At 38.6% G+C, this 17,064-nt stretch overlaps 1 protein-coding gene across 1 annotated transcript; it reads right to left on the reverse strand.

Moving 5' to 3' along the window:
* Positions 1 to 9,231: 9,231 nt before the first annotated feature.
* On the reverse strand, positions 9,232 to 15,327 carry LOC141785659 (solute carrier family 2, facilitated glucose transporter member 11-like). The gene is made up of 2 exons (XM_074664109.1): positions 15,198 to 15,327; positions 9,232 to 14,109 (listed from the first exon to the last, which is right to left on the reverse strand). Exons 1-2 carry the CDS (start codon positions 15,280 to 15,282, stop codon positions 12,425 to 12,427), a joined length of 1,770 nt encoding a protein of 589 aa, XP_074520210.1. The 5' UTR covers positions 15,283 to 15,327; the 3' UTR covers positions 9,232 to 12,424.
* Between the last annotated feature and the right edge of the window lie 1,737 nt (positions 15,328 to 17,064).

Genomic DNA, 17,064 nt, shown 5'->3' on the forward strand with positions numbered 1-17,064 from the left:
AAAGTCACTCATAAAAATTCAAGCTCTACAAGGAGTCTTTTCTTTTAATCACTGGGGGAGAGTTCTGCCATGTGATGTCATTTAATAGGTCTTTCATGTTGAATCACCCTTTACCCTGCTGTGACCTCTAAAAGTCCTCTGTTGTGATCACCAGTAGTCATACAAGTAGGGATGAATACCCAATAAGGTACGTGTATAAGTGACAACTGAATTCAGTCTGTGGTTCTGAGCGGCAATTCACGCAAAATCAAACAGTGTCATGTTTAGGTACTTGAACACATCCTTGTGACTGAGGGGGTGAAAGAGTAGGCAGATTTTCCATGCTGGACATGAACACAGCATTGCAAGTTTACATATTGAGAAATAAATTTGTTAAATTGACAAATTCTAAGATTTTAAGAAGTGAAAGTGAAAGCCACAGGGGTAGGAGAAATGTGCTTGTCAAGATTGGAATAATGTCTTAATACAAGCACATTTCTCTGACCCAACTGGCTGATTTTTTTTTTCTCAGCTTTTTGCAGGCAATTTATACCTCATTTTTGTCTTTAAAATTTGGAATAAGACATTTTTCTGGACTGGTCTGGTGAGTGTGGCTCATATCAAGTCTAAAAAGACATTTTTACTGAAAATAAGACAAAAACACTTCTTATCTTATCAAGTTTTCTTGTATTATTTTCAGTATAAAATGTCTTTTTAAGCTTAGTATGACCAGTCCACCTGACCATTTCAGAAAATTTTCTTGTTTCAAGTCACTTAAGAAAATGAGTTCTGAATTGCTTGTAACTAGTAAAAAAAAATGCCAATTATAAGAGAGAAAAGCTATTTGTATAAAGACATTAGTCTAGTTTTAAGCAAATTTTCGAACAAATTTTTCTTGTTCCTTTGGCCGATTTTTTTACTTGTTACAAGCAATTCATGCAGGGGTGCACCGATCACAATTTTCTGCCAATCACCGATCACCGATCTTTAAAAAGCCAATACGGATTTTTATTTTTTAAAACTGGCAGCACATACCTTTAATGTTCCAATCTTATTCCATTGAAAATCATTGAACAATACCTTTGAAACAATACAATATTCATGTTTTTACTTAAACAACCAATAAAGTGTCCTGAGTTTTAGATCTCAGAGCAAAAAGCAACAATGGCTGGCTGTCAGACCTTCCTGGAGGTATATAAGATCAGTTTTATATGTAAGGATGAGCCAATGACCTATCTCTGATCACCAATCACCAATCACCAATCCTCCAAAATTAAGGAAATCAGCCCTAATCGATCAGTGCATGTCTAATTCAGACTTCATTTTTGTCTTAAAATAACTTGAAACAAGACATTTTTCTGGACTGGAAGTTGAACGTGGCTCATATCAAGTATAATAAGACCATTTTTCCTTAAAATAAGACAAAAACACTTGATAAGATTTCAGTTTTTGCAGTGTAAGATTTCAGTTTTTTGCAGTGTACCTCATTGTTTCAAAAGTGAAAGGTACCCATCTCTACATGCAAGCCACAACAAGTGCCATCGTCCTCAGTGGAGCTAGAACTTCTACCTCAAAGTGATTACTTTGCAGCACAGTTGTATTTTTTATTTACAATAAAAGGGAATATATCATTTTTAACGAATATTGTGTCATTCTGTTCAAGGTGAATGAAGACATGTAGTGTAAACACCATGTATATGTCTATCAGACCAGCTGAGACTTATTTATTCCTAAGCATGTCAAGCAAACTCTGACCAACATGCTACAATTACCATAAAAAATTATGACCTCATTGCTTTATTTTTAAACCATCTCAATAAACCTCCAAGCAATGAGTCCATCTTGACGCTTTTTAGTATCAAATTATTCATAACATTACTAGAGCTATAAACGCCACATGATATTTATAGAATAGAGGACAAACTGTAAATAGTATAAAGATAGTGTGGAGTGAGAACCTTCAGTACAGCTGTTTAATCCTCTTTCATACATTTCCTTTCTGCTGTTACTTCTTGTCATGGCTCCTACCATGGCATATTTCATGTTACATCTAATTAGTATGCTCCACTTATTAGTCAGGCCTATCATCTAAAACACTCAGCAGAGGAAGCCATTATTTTCACCGGTGCATACATGCTTATCTCCATCTCAATTCCTCCTCCAACACAGATGTCTCAATGAATATTCAAATAAGCAGCCAGTCTGAATGCACCCATGTTTTCTCCTCTTCCTCCTCCTCCTCCTCCTCCTCCTCCTCTTCCTCCTATCCACCCATTTAAAAAGGATTGTGTCATTCTCTCCCTCTCTCCAGCTCCCCCTGGACTGAGCTAAAAATAACCATGGCTGATGTCAAAGCAAGGGGAAAGGCAGCAAAAGCGATGGCATCTGGTTGTGAGAGGGATGTGTAAGAGTGGGAACAGGAATAGCTCAGTTGTACCTCAGTTTTTTTTTTTTTGTTATGTAATGAGCAGGTGGAGATAAGATATATTTAACTTAACTCAAGGTCCAACGCGTAAGAGAGAAACAACAAAACGCATGTTTCAATTAAGCAGGAGGCATAATTTTGTTGACGTCCTGGGGTTTCCACAGCTTGCAACTGGTAATTAAAACTGTGGCAGCTTGTGTTTGCTGGATGAATAGACAGCCATATAAAGAAACCATTAAAGTAATTAAACCACTCAAAGCATTAGAAACAAAAACTTGTAAAATCCTCTTATTCGGTTGAAACTCTGACAGCAAAACCTACCATGCACAATGTAGATCTGCTAATTTGAGGTTGTATCTTCTTTAATCACTCAAATCCAAGGCTTAAAATTTAGAAATAGTTTTGCATTATGGAAATCCTAAGGAAATTATCTACATGTCTTTATTTTTCCTCTTTCTTTCTACTTCACTCTCCTGAAAAAAAAAAATTGAGAGGAAATAGGTTGATCAACAGCAGATCAAAAGTTAAAGACCTCAACCTTCTAAAAGTCAAAATATGTGCAAAGTGTGGATTTCTCTCTTTGAACGTGGTTGGATTGTTGAGCTGTATAAGCAAGGTCTCTCTCAACTCGCCATCACTGCTGATCTTAAAAGACCTTGAGGGTTAAAGAACAAAAACAGTCAAGTGGCAGACCCAAAAAGATTTCCCCCAACATTGAGCAGGAGGATTCAATTTGCTGTCTGTCAAGATACGGCACACTGGAAATTAAGACCGTTCCTGGTGCCGCCAGTGACTGTCAGACGGTATCTATGAGAGAAAAGCTGTGAGAACAAAATCTCTTTAAAGGCCTTGTCGCCTTTAACGCCATATAAATTCCCCATTTGGACTTTGAAAGAGGGAACCAACCAAGGGGCATTGAAAATTGGAAAAAAGTTTTTTTTAACCTTGATGGTATGACTGTAGCTGGCAAGACAAAGAGATGTGGCAATGTGGAGGGGGCGCCATCACGATCTGGGGGCTTTTTCCTTCAACAGACCAATGGAGCTTCAGGTTGGTCAGGGGCATCAATGGAGATGCTGCAGGGGGCCTCCTTCATGACTGAGGGCCCTGGCCTGCTGCAGGTCACAATGGGCGCCTGACAAAGGACAAGTGACAATTTTTCCAGAGTAACCTCACTCTTGTTCAAGTGTTCCCCAAATTTTCACATTGGGGGCAATATCACTGTCTGTCAGGTGTTCACACTGTCAGTACGGTTTGGCTCAGTTTGGTACAGTCAAGCCTGAGCCCGATTGCGTTTCCACAGCAAACTGTGCCCTCTCGTGGCAGGCGGCGTGTAAGCCGGATGCCCAAAGCTGCAGCTGTTAAACAATGACGTGGCGCCGTAGCAGCGCGATACAGTGTATCCCGCTAATAAATTCAACAAAGAAGAAAAACGCAACACAGTAAACAAAGAGCACAGATCCAGCATTTCGTCCTCTCTGTAATTGGCATGTAGTGTAGCTTTTTGATACAAAGTGCAGTCAAGCTTTGTTTCAGAGAAACTAGAGAACTGCAGCCGCTGTTGCAGGGTAAGTAACGATTCTACCGACCAACCGATCAACAGTCTGCAGTGTTATTGCTCCACCTTCCAAGAGCAGATCAGTTCAGTCTGGCACCCATACAAAAGGGTCCCAAAAAGTGGGACGGCTCGTCTCAGTTATTTGGGGATCTGTCCCGGAATAAGTCAGTGGAAACGCCACAAAATACGCACCTTACCGAGACGAACTGAACTGGACTACTCGGTCGAAACGCGGCTTAAAACTAGAGGATTGGGGCTAAACTGAAAAATGTGCTGTTACTTGAAGACCATCCTCTTCATAGTACTTTTAACAAGCTGAGAACTTCTTTTAGTGCTCTACTGAACAACTCAGAAGTTCCTTTATTCTGGCAGCAGTCCCAAGTGGGACAACAAGGTCTTGCTATCTATCTATCTATCCATCTATCTATCTATCTATCTATCTATCTATCCATCTATCTATCTATCTATCTATCTATCTATCTATCTATCTATCTATCTATCTATCTATCTATTTCTTAGAGCTTCAAGATTTACCCTTAGACCCTTGTATTTGTTGGTTTACACCACATCAAAAAAGCTTGATTCAACCTTCAGGACTCAGGTGGATGCTGAATGAGCTGAATTTTTATAATTTAAGTTTGGGCTTTAATAATTAAGGCTGGAGGTTGTGGACCACTGATTTCTGAATGTGAAAAATGGCAGGCAATCTGCTGTCCATGGTGCTTAAACTGTGCAGACATCTGTCTCTCAGAGAAAACAGATACACACCATTAACAAACAAAAATAATCAAGGCAAAGTTGTTTGTGGATCTCATACGGTTGTTATTGTAGTTTTTATTAGTATCTGTGAAAGTTGGATTTAACTTGGTTTTGAAACCAGGTTCCCCATGTGCAGTACTAAACCTCTATCTCTAAAGGGAATTTCAATGAACCAATAAATTAAAGATAAGAAGTTACACAAATTTTTGAAAAACTGGCTACAAACTCACTAATCAGAGGCTTTCTTTCCCAGAAATTTGAGAGTTTAATCTCGGAAGATTACTCTCCTACTCTCCTTTCTGCAGTTATTCTAATGTGCCTAATACGCTTCTAACTTTATTTCATTTTTCATCAGGCAGAAGTGTCTCTTAACACTCCTTCAAGATTCAACTGTCATTATGATTCAAGTACGTATAAGCCCTCTCTATTATTTTCAAAATACTTGTTGGCATCAAAGTCTTACTGGAGCATCAGATTGCTCACCGTCTTACTCTTTTCTGTCCATGTTTCTCTGCAGTGACAGGATTTTTTATTTATAAAACTTCCAAGCTGTTGAATAAGACCATAGCCACAGGCCTTCCTCTCAGTTTAGATGAGAGTTGACGTAAGAAAGAATTTCAGAAAAACAACCGCCTGCATGTGACAAATATTTTCTCAACTAGACCATCTGTTCCTTTTCTGTTTTAAGGAGCTGTGGAATAAGCTGGACAAGGAAGGTTACCATGGATCCTGCGGTGCATGCCTATGTTCTGTCTCCTCTCCCCCACCACACCTCCTTTTATATCCTTCTATGATTCACTAAAACATGTCTGCCTGATACGTTTCCCTTCTCATTTTTCTTCTTGTGATCCTGATAGACTCCCTTCTGTGTTCCTCTGCTCTGTCCTTCAAATGAGATCCAGTTCTCTCTTGCAGGCTGACAGCTTCCTGATTATAAGGGTGTATGGGCAGTGTGTCACACTGATAGATCATTGTTTATGAGCTTGGTCTCCACAGTCTAAAATCAACCCCTCTAATGCTTACCTCTCCTATCACCTAAGCAACAAGCAGCCTTGGAGTACCAGAAATTAGCCTAAAAATGGCTTCATGTACAACAGGGTCAACATCAAAAGACACAAAAGAACTTTTTTTTCCACAAGGTTTGATAGTTACAATAGCAATACAACAAAGTGGTGTATGAGAGTGAGCTGTGGTTCTTTGAAAATATCAATAACATCAAGGACACTTTGGCTAGCAAGTTAATATTTTTCATGGAAGAAGAAACAGAAATTGTAGCTTAACAATAGAGCTGGAGTTATCCCTGTTTTCTCTACCAATGGAGGAGCTCTTCATCACTCCTCTCCAGGCTAAAGAATGTTACAGTGCATTTTATGCTTGTTTTACATGCATAGTTTTAGGTATAACTAACTAACTCTGGTATTACCATGTGATATAGGTGCAACTAAAACCCCCAGAATATTAAGAGGCTGTGGGGAGTTTCAAAGTGATCTTTGAAAAAAGTCTCCCTTCTAGATTAATTAATTAATTAATTAATTAATTAATTAATTAATTAGTGATTATTTCAAAATGCTATGCTGCCAGCTGTCAAAGTTTAGAAGTGAGAAGAGAGATGTGTTTTTCTCTGCTGAAAACAATTTCTTGGATTAATTTTGTAGTGATGGTGGACACAGGAGCTGGACTGTATGATAGAAAGAGAACAGAAGAACAGAAGAAGCTAAACAGGAGAGTGATAGTGCACAAGCTAAAGGCTAAAAGGGCTAAGTCGTTGTTTGAGTCTATCAATAAAATGAAGAGTGAGGTTACGTTAGCGCTGCTTGGTAGATGATAGGAAGGACATAACCATGATTCACTAATGTTACACATTACAGACACGTCTCACAGTATCAGGCTGTCAGTAGTGCTACATATAGCCAGCTATGAAACTACTGTACAAACTGACAGCTAGCTTGTTTACTTACGGATATGTCGTAGCACCAGATGCTACATAAAGCCGGCTACTGGCATACAGTACAAACTTACATTTGCTTGTTGTCACATTCTAAGCCGTAGCGCTACATAACTGAACTGATAAATACCTTACCTCCTTTTTTTGTATCCAGCAAGAAGTTGTCTTGAACAAGGAAAAGTTCTTCCACCACAAACACACGCCTTGTTAGAAGTCACATCTTCACAACAGTGTGTTGTGTGAGACTCCAGGCCAGAAGGGGGTGAGGCAGTCCAACAAAAACAGATCCTCCTCACAGCATCTTTAACAGCAGTTTCATCTGTTAACAACAATTAAATCACAAGTTATGGACAACACAGTATTATAACATTACAGTTATGCCACTCATGTGAAATCCACTCCTTTCAAACATACAGAAATGATTCTGCTGCAGCCTCTGTCTAAGTACATGACAAGTGTCCAGCTCTCTGACACAGTAGAGATACTGGCTATACAAAGATTATTTCATAAGTTAAGATGTAAATGCTACCAGACTACATTCAATATGTAGGGTGGAGCAGAAATAGTTGCACTAATCTCCTTTTGCAAAACTATCATGCCCTAAAACCACAAAATTAGGGTGTTTCACAGTGCCACACACTCATTGTTTTCAGCTGTTAATAGAAACATTACTCAGAAAATTATCAATAAAAGTATCCCCCATTTTCCTTGTCACTCTGCCTAACCTGTATCCCTGCCTGAGTTGGAGAAAAGAGATAGAACAGAGATAATAAAGGACCTCAAGCTCGCCTGTGACAAACCTTGTTGCGACTATGCTTTTCTATTCTAACCACAGAGTGTGATGGTTCTAACCAGCAACCTGTTGAATAGGAAAGTCTGCATAGCCATTAAACCTTACGGAAACAGCATCCCTCAAATCAAATATTTTTCAGTGGGATTTCTTTAAGTATGAGGCAGAATAGTTTGCTTAAAAAATCTGCAGGCCAAGCATGCAAATAAAAATAAACTTTATTAATATTTTTTTACATTTACTATTTCTATTTACAGTGGTCCTCCTAACAGAATGTGAATCAGAGCTAATCTTCTTAAATTCCCATCTAGTCCAGATAAAAAGACCTACTTCAACTTCCAAGCTCCAAACAGTGTGATAAGCTTTAGTTATGTTTGCCTTTTTAAAGGTCCCGTATTCTGCTGCTTTTCTGCAGTTTAATATGGATAATTGATGTCTTCATGAAATGGTAGTAACATGTTTTGGTCCAAAAAGCCAATAAATCAAGCACAGCAGCATTGTTTCCAGGCTCTCATTGCCCCTCTGTTCAGAACGCTCTGATTTAGTGGGCGTGACCTTCATATGTAAATGAGCCACCGCTGATACCGCCCCGCTCTTCCGTGTCACTGAGAGCGGCGCCACGAGCTCCGAGTGCACAATGTTTAGAAAACAGCAAAGCTTGTTTACCGTAACATTACAGGCTACAACAACAGGCTAACCGCAGCTAAAGTTAGCATCCTGAAGCTAACACAGAGACAGGGGGGACACTGAGGAAAAGCTCTTACATCTGCTCCACAGCATTTAAAATACTCACTTTCCCAGGGTCCGAGGTTTGTTGGCGGATGGTTGGTAATGTGCCTGGATTCAGGACCAGTCTATTCGCTAGTCCTCTGTTGTACTGTCCAAAGTTGGAAAAGCAGTCGGCCGTGAAGTGACTAGCACACACATGCACAGTTTTACTGAGTGTAGCTGGCACATTTCCTTGATAAATGAACTCTAGCCACTTAGTCTTGTCTTCTTCAGAGATGGGAAGCTTGTGCATGGAACTATGTGGCTGTTTACAGCCAAAAACAAAGCAGTGATGGCTCTTCAACTTTGGCCTTCTCTTCCCCGGGGAGTGGGCAAGGTAGAAGAGGTTTCGGGGTATCTGCTCTTGTGGACCAATCAGGTCAGACTTGCTCCTGATTGGTCAAAAAAGGGAATCGTTGGCTTCGGCAAATCCCCAAAATCCAAACAGCTCGTTTTAGGTGAGGATTTTACATTCACAAGCACTACTAACTACAGGTTCTGTCATTAAATATCACATTTTGTGGGCTGGGAGGAAAGCCAAAAAAAACCTCAAATTTCACTAAAAGACTTAATAAAGTGATTTTTGCATAATGTAGGACCTTTCAAAAGCCAGTTGGTTTTGAATGTTATTTGAAAGACAAAAGAAACATTGAGTTGCTCTAATTGTAACAGCTCAGGCTTTAACGATCCATTGTTTTGACAGTTACATACAAAAAAAGAACAGAAATGTGTCAATGAAAAAGTTTGTCTTCACCTGCCAATTGCAAAGACGCACTGCCCATGTCAAAATAACATAAATATATTTCATGGCAGCACACTTGAACCATACACTGAACTTAGAGTGAGAAGTTGATTTCTAAATCAAACTATGTTAACAGTTTTAAAAGGAGTGGGTAGAAGTAAAGTGCTCAAAGAGAAGGCAGCCAAAGCAACATGACTCACTTTAATTAAAACCATTGGATCAATCGAAAAAGTCAGATTAAAAAAGAGACAATGGTGTGGGTTGGTTGTATTTATTTATTTGTATTTGGATACACTTTGAGCTATCATTGTAAAAAAAAATATCACAAAATAAATAACTTCAATGTGCAAAATAGAAATTCATTACATAAAATAAAGCCTGAGGATTATACAGCAAGGTACAGGGATTGTCTGAGCATGCTTCTGAAAGTCAGCTTCATACAACAAGGATGCATCATTCCCTTTGCAGCAACAAATGTTTGGCATAAAATCAAGCAAGAATATGGACAGGAAACAAATTTGATGTTATAGTGCAGACAATACACAGAATTTATGATTTATCACATGACAGATGATATTTGATTTATGTATTACACTGGTGATATAACTAGTCTATAAAGACCTGGAAACAATTCGAAGTTGCACAAACACATCACCCTTGCAGAAGACATTTTAAGTTTTGCAGTTAACGCCTTTTTTTTTTTTATGACGTCGACACAGTGAGAAAGTGATTGTGTTGATTACTTCTGTCAAAGCAAGCTCGCTACATTTTGGCAACAGCATTTTCTTGAGTCCCTTTCTAAAGCATGGGGACCCAGGACTACAGTTTACAGTTACAGTTTAGGATTATTCACTCTTTTTTTCATCCGCAGTGCCTGTTTCTGATGGAAAGGAAGGCACTGTATCCTGTCACAGAGGTCACACATTGACAAACTAGTGCCTGACCAAATGTCCATTCCATTAAAATATGTCAAACTAAAATCAGTAGTACAGGACACAGCCAGTCAGTGCTGATGATCCCTCTGCACAGTTATGTCTCTACACAGAAAAGAGAGCCTGGCACAGTGGTGACATCATGTGGTTGTTTTGCAGAGGTACATTTTATATAATATCAAGCACATTAGTTTGGAGACAAAACAGATGGGGAGATGAAATCATGCTGGTGTTATTAACAGTAGGCAAAAAAACACTGAGTGGGTGTTTAACTGATAAACAATGGTGATGTAGGAAAAATAAAGACTCAGTCTTCTTTTAAGGTTTAAGTGAACCATTAAAACCATTGCTATAGTTTAAAGAGGGGACACTCCTTATATCAAAGAATGCCAGAAAATACCCAACCATTGATCACTAGGTTGGACATGTCAAAAGAACACTAGATTGTCATGAGATTACGTAGCAAAGCTAGTGATTGACCAGTCTCGTATTTTTATAAAGGACGTTGACCAATGGTCAGCGTATAAAGCTGATTTCTTGTTATAGTTTTTGTTGCATTTAATAAAATGCATCTTTTTAATAGAGTAGGGGTGCACCGATCACAACTTTCTGAGCCTGACCTGCCGATACCGATTTGGGCCAATACCGATTTTATTTTTTTTAACTGACAGCATATATCTATCACTGAACAACACAGTCTTTATTTTTTAACTTAAACAACCAATAAAGTGTCCTGGTTTTAGGTCTCAGAGCAAAACAACAATGGCTGGCTGTCAGACCTTCCCAGAGGTATATAAAATCAGTTTCATATGTAAGGATAGGCTGATCACCAATCCCCCAAAATTAAGGAAATCGGCACCGATCGATCGGTGCATGTCTATAATAAAGCCATCCTCAAGTCTATGCACAGTAAAATCAAGTACACTTCTATGTTAGCCTGTGTTATGCTTTAAATGATGTTTATTGTAATAAATAATGATGTAAAAATATTCTATTTATTATGCTGTAGTATAACATTCTACATCCAAGACTGGCAAGTAGCTGTTTTAGATTTAATAAGCTGCCATTAAGAATGAGAACAACTGATCATTTCATGGAACACTAAGTTTGCTCAACAGCAGCAACTCAGGTGAGGCTGCCTACACCATTTGCACACATTGTCTTCTGTAGTTAATTTATTTTACCTCTGCCGCCTGAGCAAAGGTAATGGCTGATGCAAGGTGCTTCAAAATGTGACAAACAGTCCAGACTATTCAGCCTGACCGATGAATCAGTCTATATAACTGTTTTAAAAAAGTGAACCTGGATGCAGATGTCACATTAAATGAAAAAACTAGCTTGATGTATTTTTCCAGTAATAAATGTTTACCATGGTACAATAAAGCTGAAGGTTCCTCAGGCTACAGCATGGCTTCCCATAAATGTAGCTGCAATAATAAACAGATATAAATCATGTCTGATACAGACTTTGGTTATTAAATGCTACAATAAGCTTCCAAACCTACTTTACTTAGCAGCGTCTTTATTTCTTTATTGCACAGCTGTGTTTCATTAACCCTCTCTTGGCACAATAAAGTCTTTCCAATACTAATATGTATAATGGTTAAGGCTTTCATCAACACTCTGGCAAATGTAGTTTAAAAAAAAGCTGTTAGCAAAATAAGCAATGGGAGGGTTAAACAGTGAAGGCTTTGACCAAGGATCTTTAACTGATAAAAGTACATTTAATCATGTGTGCGTTACTGATTAAACAGAGTTCCTGGAATGAAAGGAGGGTGGAATTAATTAAAGGTGGATTACCACAGTCTGTCAAATTTTGAGCTGGGATAGGTACAGATCTTTGGGAAATGCAGTTTACACTGCGTTACTATCTTACTAACAGTAGTTCATCCACATAAAAGTGAGCAGCCTCTTACTCTTAACAATAAAATTCAAGATTGTCTCTTAACAAAACATAACTTAAGATAACATTTTAGTACCATTAGATTGAAGATAACTAAAACGGAGGACACATTAGATATTTTTGGACTTTACCCCATAGTAGTAAAGAGGATGTTGAATCTATTAACAGAGGTAATAATAGATGCCTTTTTGGTTGACCAACTTGAAGTTAAAAGCAAAATATGAGACTTTACAAAAAGAGGCTAAGTGTTTCTTGCATTAGATCAACTTTAACATTTTCTTAAATAAAATGATCAGCCATTGCAAACTGATCCATCTTTAATAAATAGGACATCAAGATAAATAACTCTGTGACCAGCATATATGAGTCTATCAGCATAGTCAGTCTGATGCTGGAAACGCATCAATAGCAGGGATTGGTACCTTTTACATTTAAGAGGTACCTGGCGATACTCAACAATACCCATTTTCTGCACTTCTGTGTGTTAACGTGGTAATAAATATTTTTTTAAATAATAAAATCTTAAAGTTTTTCAACTTAACATATTTCCATCCCTTAAAAAAGAGGTCACAAAGAAAGGACCAACCTATTCCACTTTCATTTACATTAATTGATATCAAACTTCAGTCCACATTCTTATGGTCAGGGTTGTGGTCAGGGTCATGGTCAGAGTTGTGGTCAGGGTTTTTGTCAGGGTTGTGGTCAGGGTCGTGGTCAGGGTTGTTGTCAGGGTTGTGTTGAGGATTTTCTGTGAGAGAAGTAAAGGAGCAGACTTTGCCCAGATTGTAGTGGTTTTTTATGGTTTCATCTTTTAGTATGCCTTGTCTTGCCCCCCTTGGTGCATTCTTTCTATCATACTCTTCAGTAATCTCAGCCAGTGTCTTCCCTTTAGTCTCTGGTAAAGTAAACCCTAAAAATCCAGCAGCGACCAAACAAACAGCCAAGAACGGCAGAAAGCAAAAGTTCCCCAGGCCTTTAACAATGAAGGGAAACAGCATCCCCACCAAGAACAGGCTGATCCACATAAAGGAGCCAGCAACCATGTACGCTGCCGGTCGAGCTCCCTGATCAAAGATTTCTGCTGGTAAGATCCCCGTCACCCCGGCAGGGCCCATGCCAAAGCTGAGGATGTAAGCAAATACACATACCATGCTGAGGTAGGGCATCCCAGCCACGCCAAGGCTCTGTAGGCTGAGAGCTACAGTAAAAACAACAGACCAGAAAGACATTAGACAGTACCCACCAATAATTAGGTACCTACGACCAACACGTTCAATCAACAAGTTACTCAGGATGGAGGCGGTAAACTCTGATGCTCCTGTTCCAATAGTGACATACTGAACTTTTTCTGGAGAGATCCCTGCTTCGAGGAAAATGTACGAGGCATAAAAATAAATAGAGTCATTACCACAGAGCATCATAGCACTACTAGCAGCCATGACTGTTCTGAGCTGCCATCGCAGGTCTGGACTCTTAAAAAGAGACCAGGGTGTTTTTGTGGAAGCATCAGATCCAGAGTTTAAGGCCGTGGATTTTTGCAGCGTCTGCTCCTGAAGCAACTCATCCATCTCCAAGACAGGAACCTCCCCACCACGAAGTCTTTCAAGTGCCTTAACACATGCTTCCCTGTCTCCACGGTCAATGAGAAGGTATCTAGGACTCTCAGGGAACCAGGGTAGGGTAAGAAGCTGGATCACCCCTGGCAAAGCATTACTCGCCAGCAAGTAGGGCCAAAGAGGCTCTGCACCAAGCACACCAGTAAGCCCCACAACCTGGCCCAAGAAGATCCCAAACGCAGTGAAAACAGCGGATGAAAAAGCCACTGCTCCTCTGAGATGTTTTGGGGCACTCTCCCCGAAGTACATGGGTTGAACATTCATACTGATTCCTGAGTTTACCCCCACCAGGAAACGGGCACAGATGATCATCTCAAATGATTCAGCCATCCTGCAGGTTAACACAAGTAAAGCACCAGTGAATAAGAAGCCGTTGTTCAAAAGCAGAGAGTTCCTCCTTCCAACGTGGACTGCTAGAGGTCCTGCTAACAAGGCACCAACCAAACCCCCAAGTGAGAAAGCAGATACTATCAGAGTCCACACCAGTGTCACCTGAGAGGTTTCCAAGCCAGTGCCCCAGCGCTTCATGTATGTATCGTTGATGAAGCTCTGGATGTAGCTGGTTGGAGCATTGATAATTGAGATGTTGTACCCATACTGGAAGGTGCCTCCAATGGCAGCAGAGCAAACAGTTAGTGCAAGCATCCTGGCACCACCAGAGGGTCTGCCTGTGTCATCCTGCCCAGTGTTGCCTATGGAAGACATCAGAAGGTAAATATAAAAGCTGGAGCTCAATGAAAAACGTGCACTGTTTACAATTTTATATAAAACAAGTAACTATATGCCACCAAGAAATATCCAGAGAATGTTTCATGACGGAGAACAAGGCTATGATTTAAGAGAGAAATCAAATCTAAAGGTTGGCAGAGCTCGCACAACAAAGAAAAGTTTCTGTATCACCATTTGTGGAGTAAAACTGTGGAATAAATTGAGCACTGACTGAAATCAAAAACATTTCAAGTATAATTCTGTTTAAAAAGAGACATAAAGAAACGATTCTCCAGAGGTACATTGAATAATTTACACAAGGTGTTTGCTTGCTATTTCAATTAAAATGTGGCAGGAAATGACTAATAGTGTAATGAAGGAATGAAATAAATATTCCTTTTGTTTTGTGTTATGAAATTGATTAGAACATATTAATAGTTAAGATTACAGGGGTAGGATTAGATAAGTTTATACTTCTTCCTACTCCCTTTCGCTCATGTAAACATTTTTACTGTGCACTTATTTCCTTATGATTATGATTATTTATATAGGTACTGTGTATGTATGTATGTATGTATGTATGCATACATGTGTGCTTTATTTATTATTTTATTTTTTGTACATTGTTGTTTACGTGATCAAAATAAAAAAATAAAATAAATTAAAAAATAAAATAGATAAATAAATAAGTTTAACTAAAGGTAAAAAAAATTATTTAAAAAAAAAAAAAAAAAAAACAAACACAAAAACAAAAAAAACGTGTAAATAGCTGAACAGGATATAGCCTGTGATTCAGGATTTAAGAAGATGTTTGTTCCAGACCAGGTGAGTGAAACATTTATAAATATATACCTATATAAATATATATGTGAAGTACTATTTTACTTGTTGCTTAGTCATCCAGAAAGCATCAGCCTCTCTGATATTCATTTGATGATTATTATCCAAGCTTTTTGGATTCTCCCCATGTAACCTTCCCATTCACTTCCTCAGAACCGTTATCTGATGGTAAGCTAGCATTTAGCAAAGCAGCAGAGTAACGTCAAACACTTTTCAAATTAGATTCACAAACCTGAATCATCACCCGTTTCCTCACAGCTGGTGTGGTTGTCATTCCGTTGCGGTACTTTTTGTCGAAGGACCTTCCTCAAATCCATGTTTACACCTGTCTTTCCATGTGACCGGCTCGGGTAGGTCTAGCATGCGGGCTGCTAAAGCGCTTCTTCTTCAGGGGAGGCTCAGCCAGGCTATATGTAGGCTAGTTCACGCAGCTGCTGCCTCTCTGTTGGACTCCGGTATTGCGTAACTTCTGTCAAAATTCCGTTTAAAAAAATGATGCTTCAAATTTGTCATAAAACAAAAATTTTTTTTTTTTTAAAGTGAAAATAAAATTTCAGGCTTTTTCGAAAACATCTGGTAATTGAGCCACCCCCGAACCCCCACCCCTGGACTGGGCCTAGGTAAGCGTTCTCATACTGTGTGTCTGAAGGAAAGGAAACAGGGTATGATGTTTTCAATGCTAAAACCTGTTTTATACAGTCTATGAGTAAAACTGGTTCTGTTACACTTCCACAACTCCTTGTTTCACCATTAACAGAGGAGTTAAACGTTTGCAACATCTCACCATTTCTATTCATAATGCAGCAGATTATTAGCATTGATAAAATATTGACTATGCTGAAAACACATGTACACATGCAACTCTTCTCTACACTTCACACTCCAATTTGGAACAATAATACTGTGCGATAGAAAATCTCTGTACCTACAGCATTGAATGAAAAAAAATACCTGGTCAATAACTCATTTATCTGATGACCGGGGACACTGGTTATCTTATAAAAGCTTTGGCCTGACATGCACTCCTAGTGATTTTGACTGAGTAACTAAAGCATTATTGAATTGAGTTAAACATCTACCACAAAACATTGAAAAACAGTCAAGTATCACACATCTACCTCATCTTTAAATTAATGACAATGACTTCCAACCTGGAACGAAAGTAAACAAACAGGTATAAGAAAGGGGAAAAAGTATAATTTTTATCCATCTAATGAAACGTTAAAGATTTAGTATTGATCACAACACCTGTATATTCTATGACACAGACATCAAATCAACAGACCGCCTGTTTTTCTACTGTGTGTACTCCAAAACATTTTGGAGGATCTACAAGACTGAATATCAACCAAGATTTCACAACCAGAGTCTCTCTCAACAAAGGGCACATTTAAAGGGCAACTAGATGGACTTGATAATGAACAATCTGATCCTCCTCGCCACGTTATTCATACACACATGTAAATGGAATGAAACCTCGCCTCACTGTCCTTAGAAGAACTGTAAAATCGCCTCAGTGCTTTAAAATGATGAAAAAAAAACTTGCAGTGTCTCTTCTCAGTGCCTGGGATGAACTGAAAATTTATGATATACTCCAGCTAAGTCTGGCCAAAAATAAACTTGACTTTTAATGATATAATTAAATTATTATTATTATTATTATTATTATTATTATTATTATTATTATTATTATTGTGTGTGTGTGTGGGGGGGGGTTCTTTTACATTGCTATATTTTTCATGACGGTGACTTACTGCCAAATGTTTGCAAATGAGCTTTCATTTATATGAAAAATAAATTAATAAGCAGCGTATTTCCACGTTCTGAACAACAACATAAATCGTCGGTTTTGCTTCCTCCAGGAATAACATAAATAAGGCGTTTTTCTCACCTCAGAAATGATGACAGAAATGACAGCAGAAAATTTTTACTTCATTCAGACTACCAGCTGCATGTGCTTGAATAAGAAGTTTAAGTTTAACGTGAACTATAAAATAATGTTTTACCCATATGTTTAAACATATGGGTAAAACATTATTTTAGGTTAGGGTAAATTTACCCTAACAGCCTGAACTGCTGAACTGGAGGGGGGGTGGGAC

Source organism: Halichoeres trimaculatus, unplaced genomic scaffold, assembly GCF_033239565.1.
Source record: "Halichoeres trimaculatus isolate MK-OKI-2021-1 unplaced genomic scaffold, fHalTri1.1 fHalTri1_scaffold_23, whole genome shotgun sequence".
Taxonomy (NCBI): domain Eukaryota; kingdom Metazoa; phylum Chordata; class Actinopteri; order Labriformes; family Labridae; genus Halichoeres; species Halichoeres trimaculatus.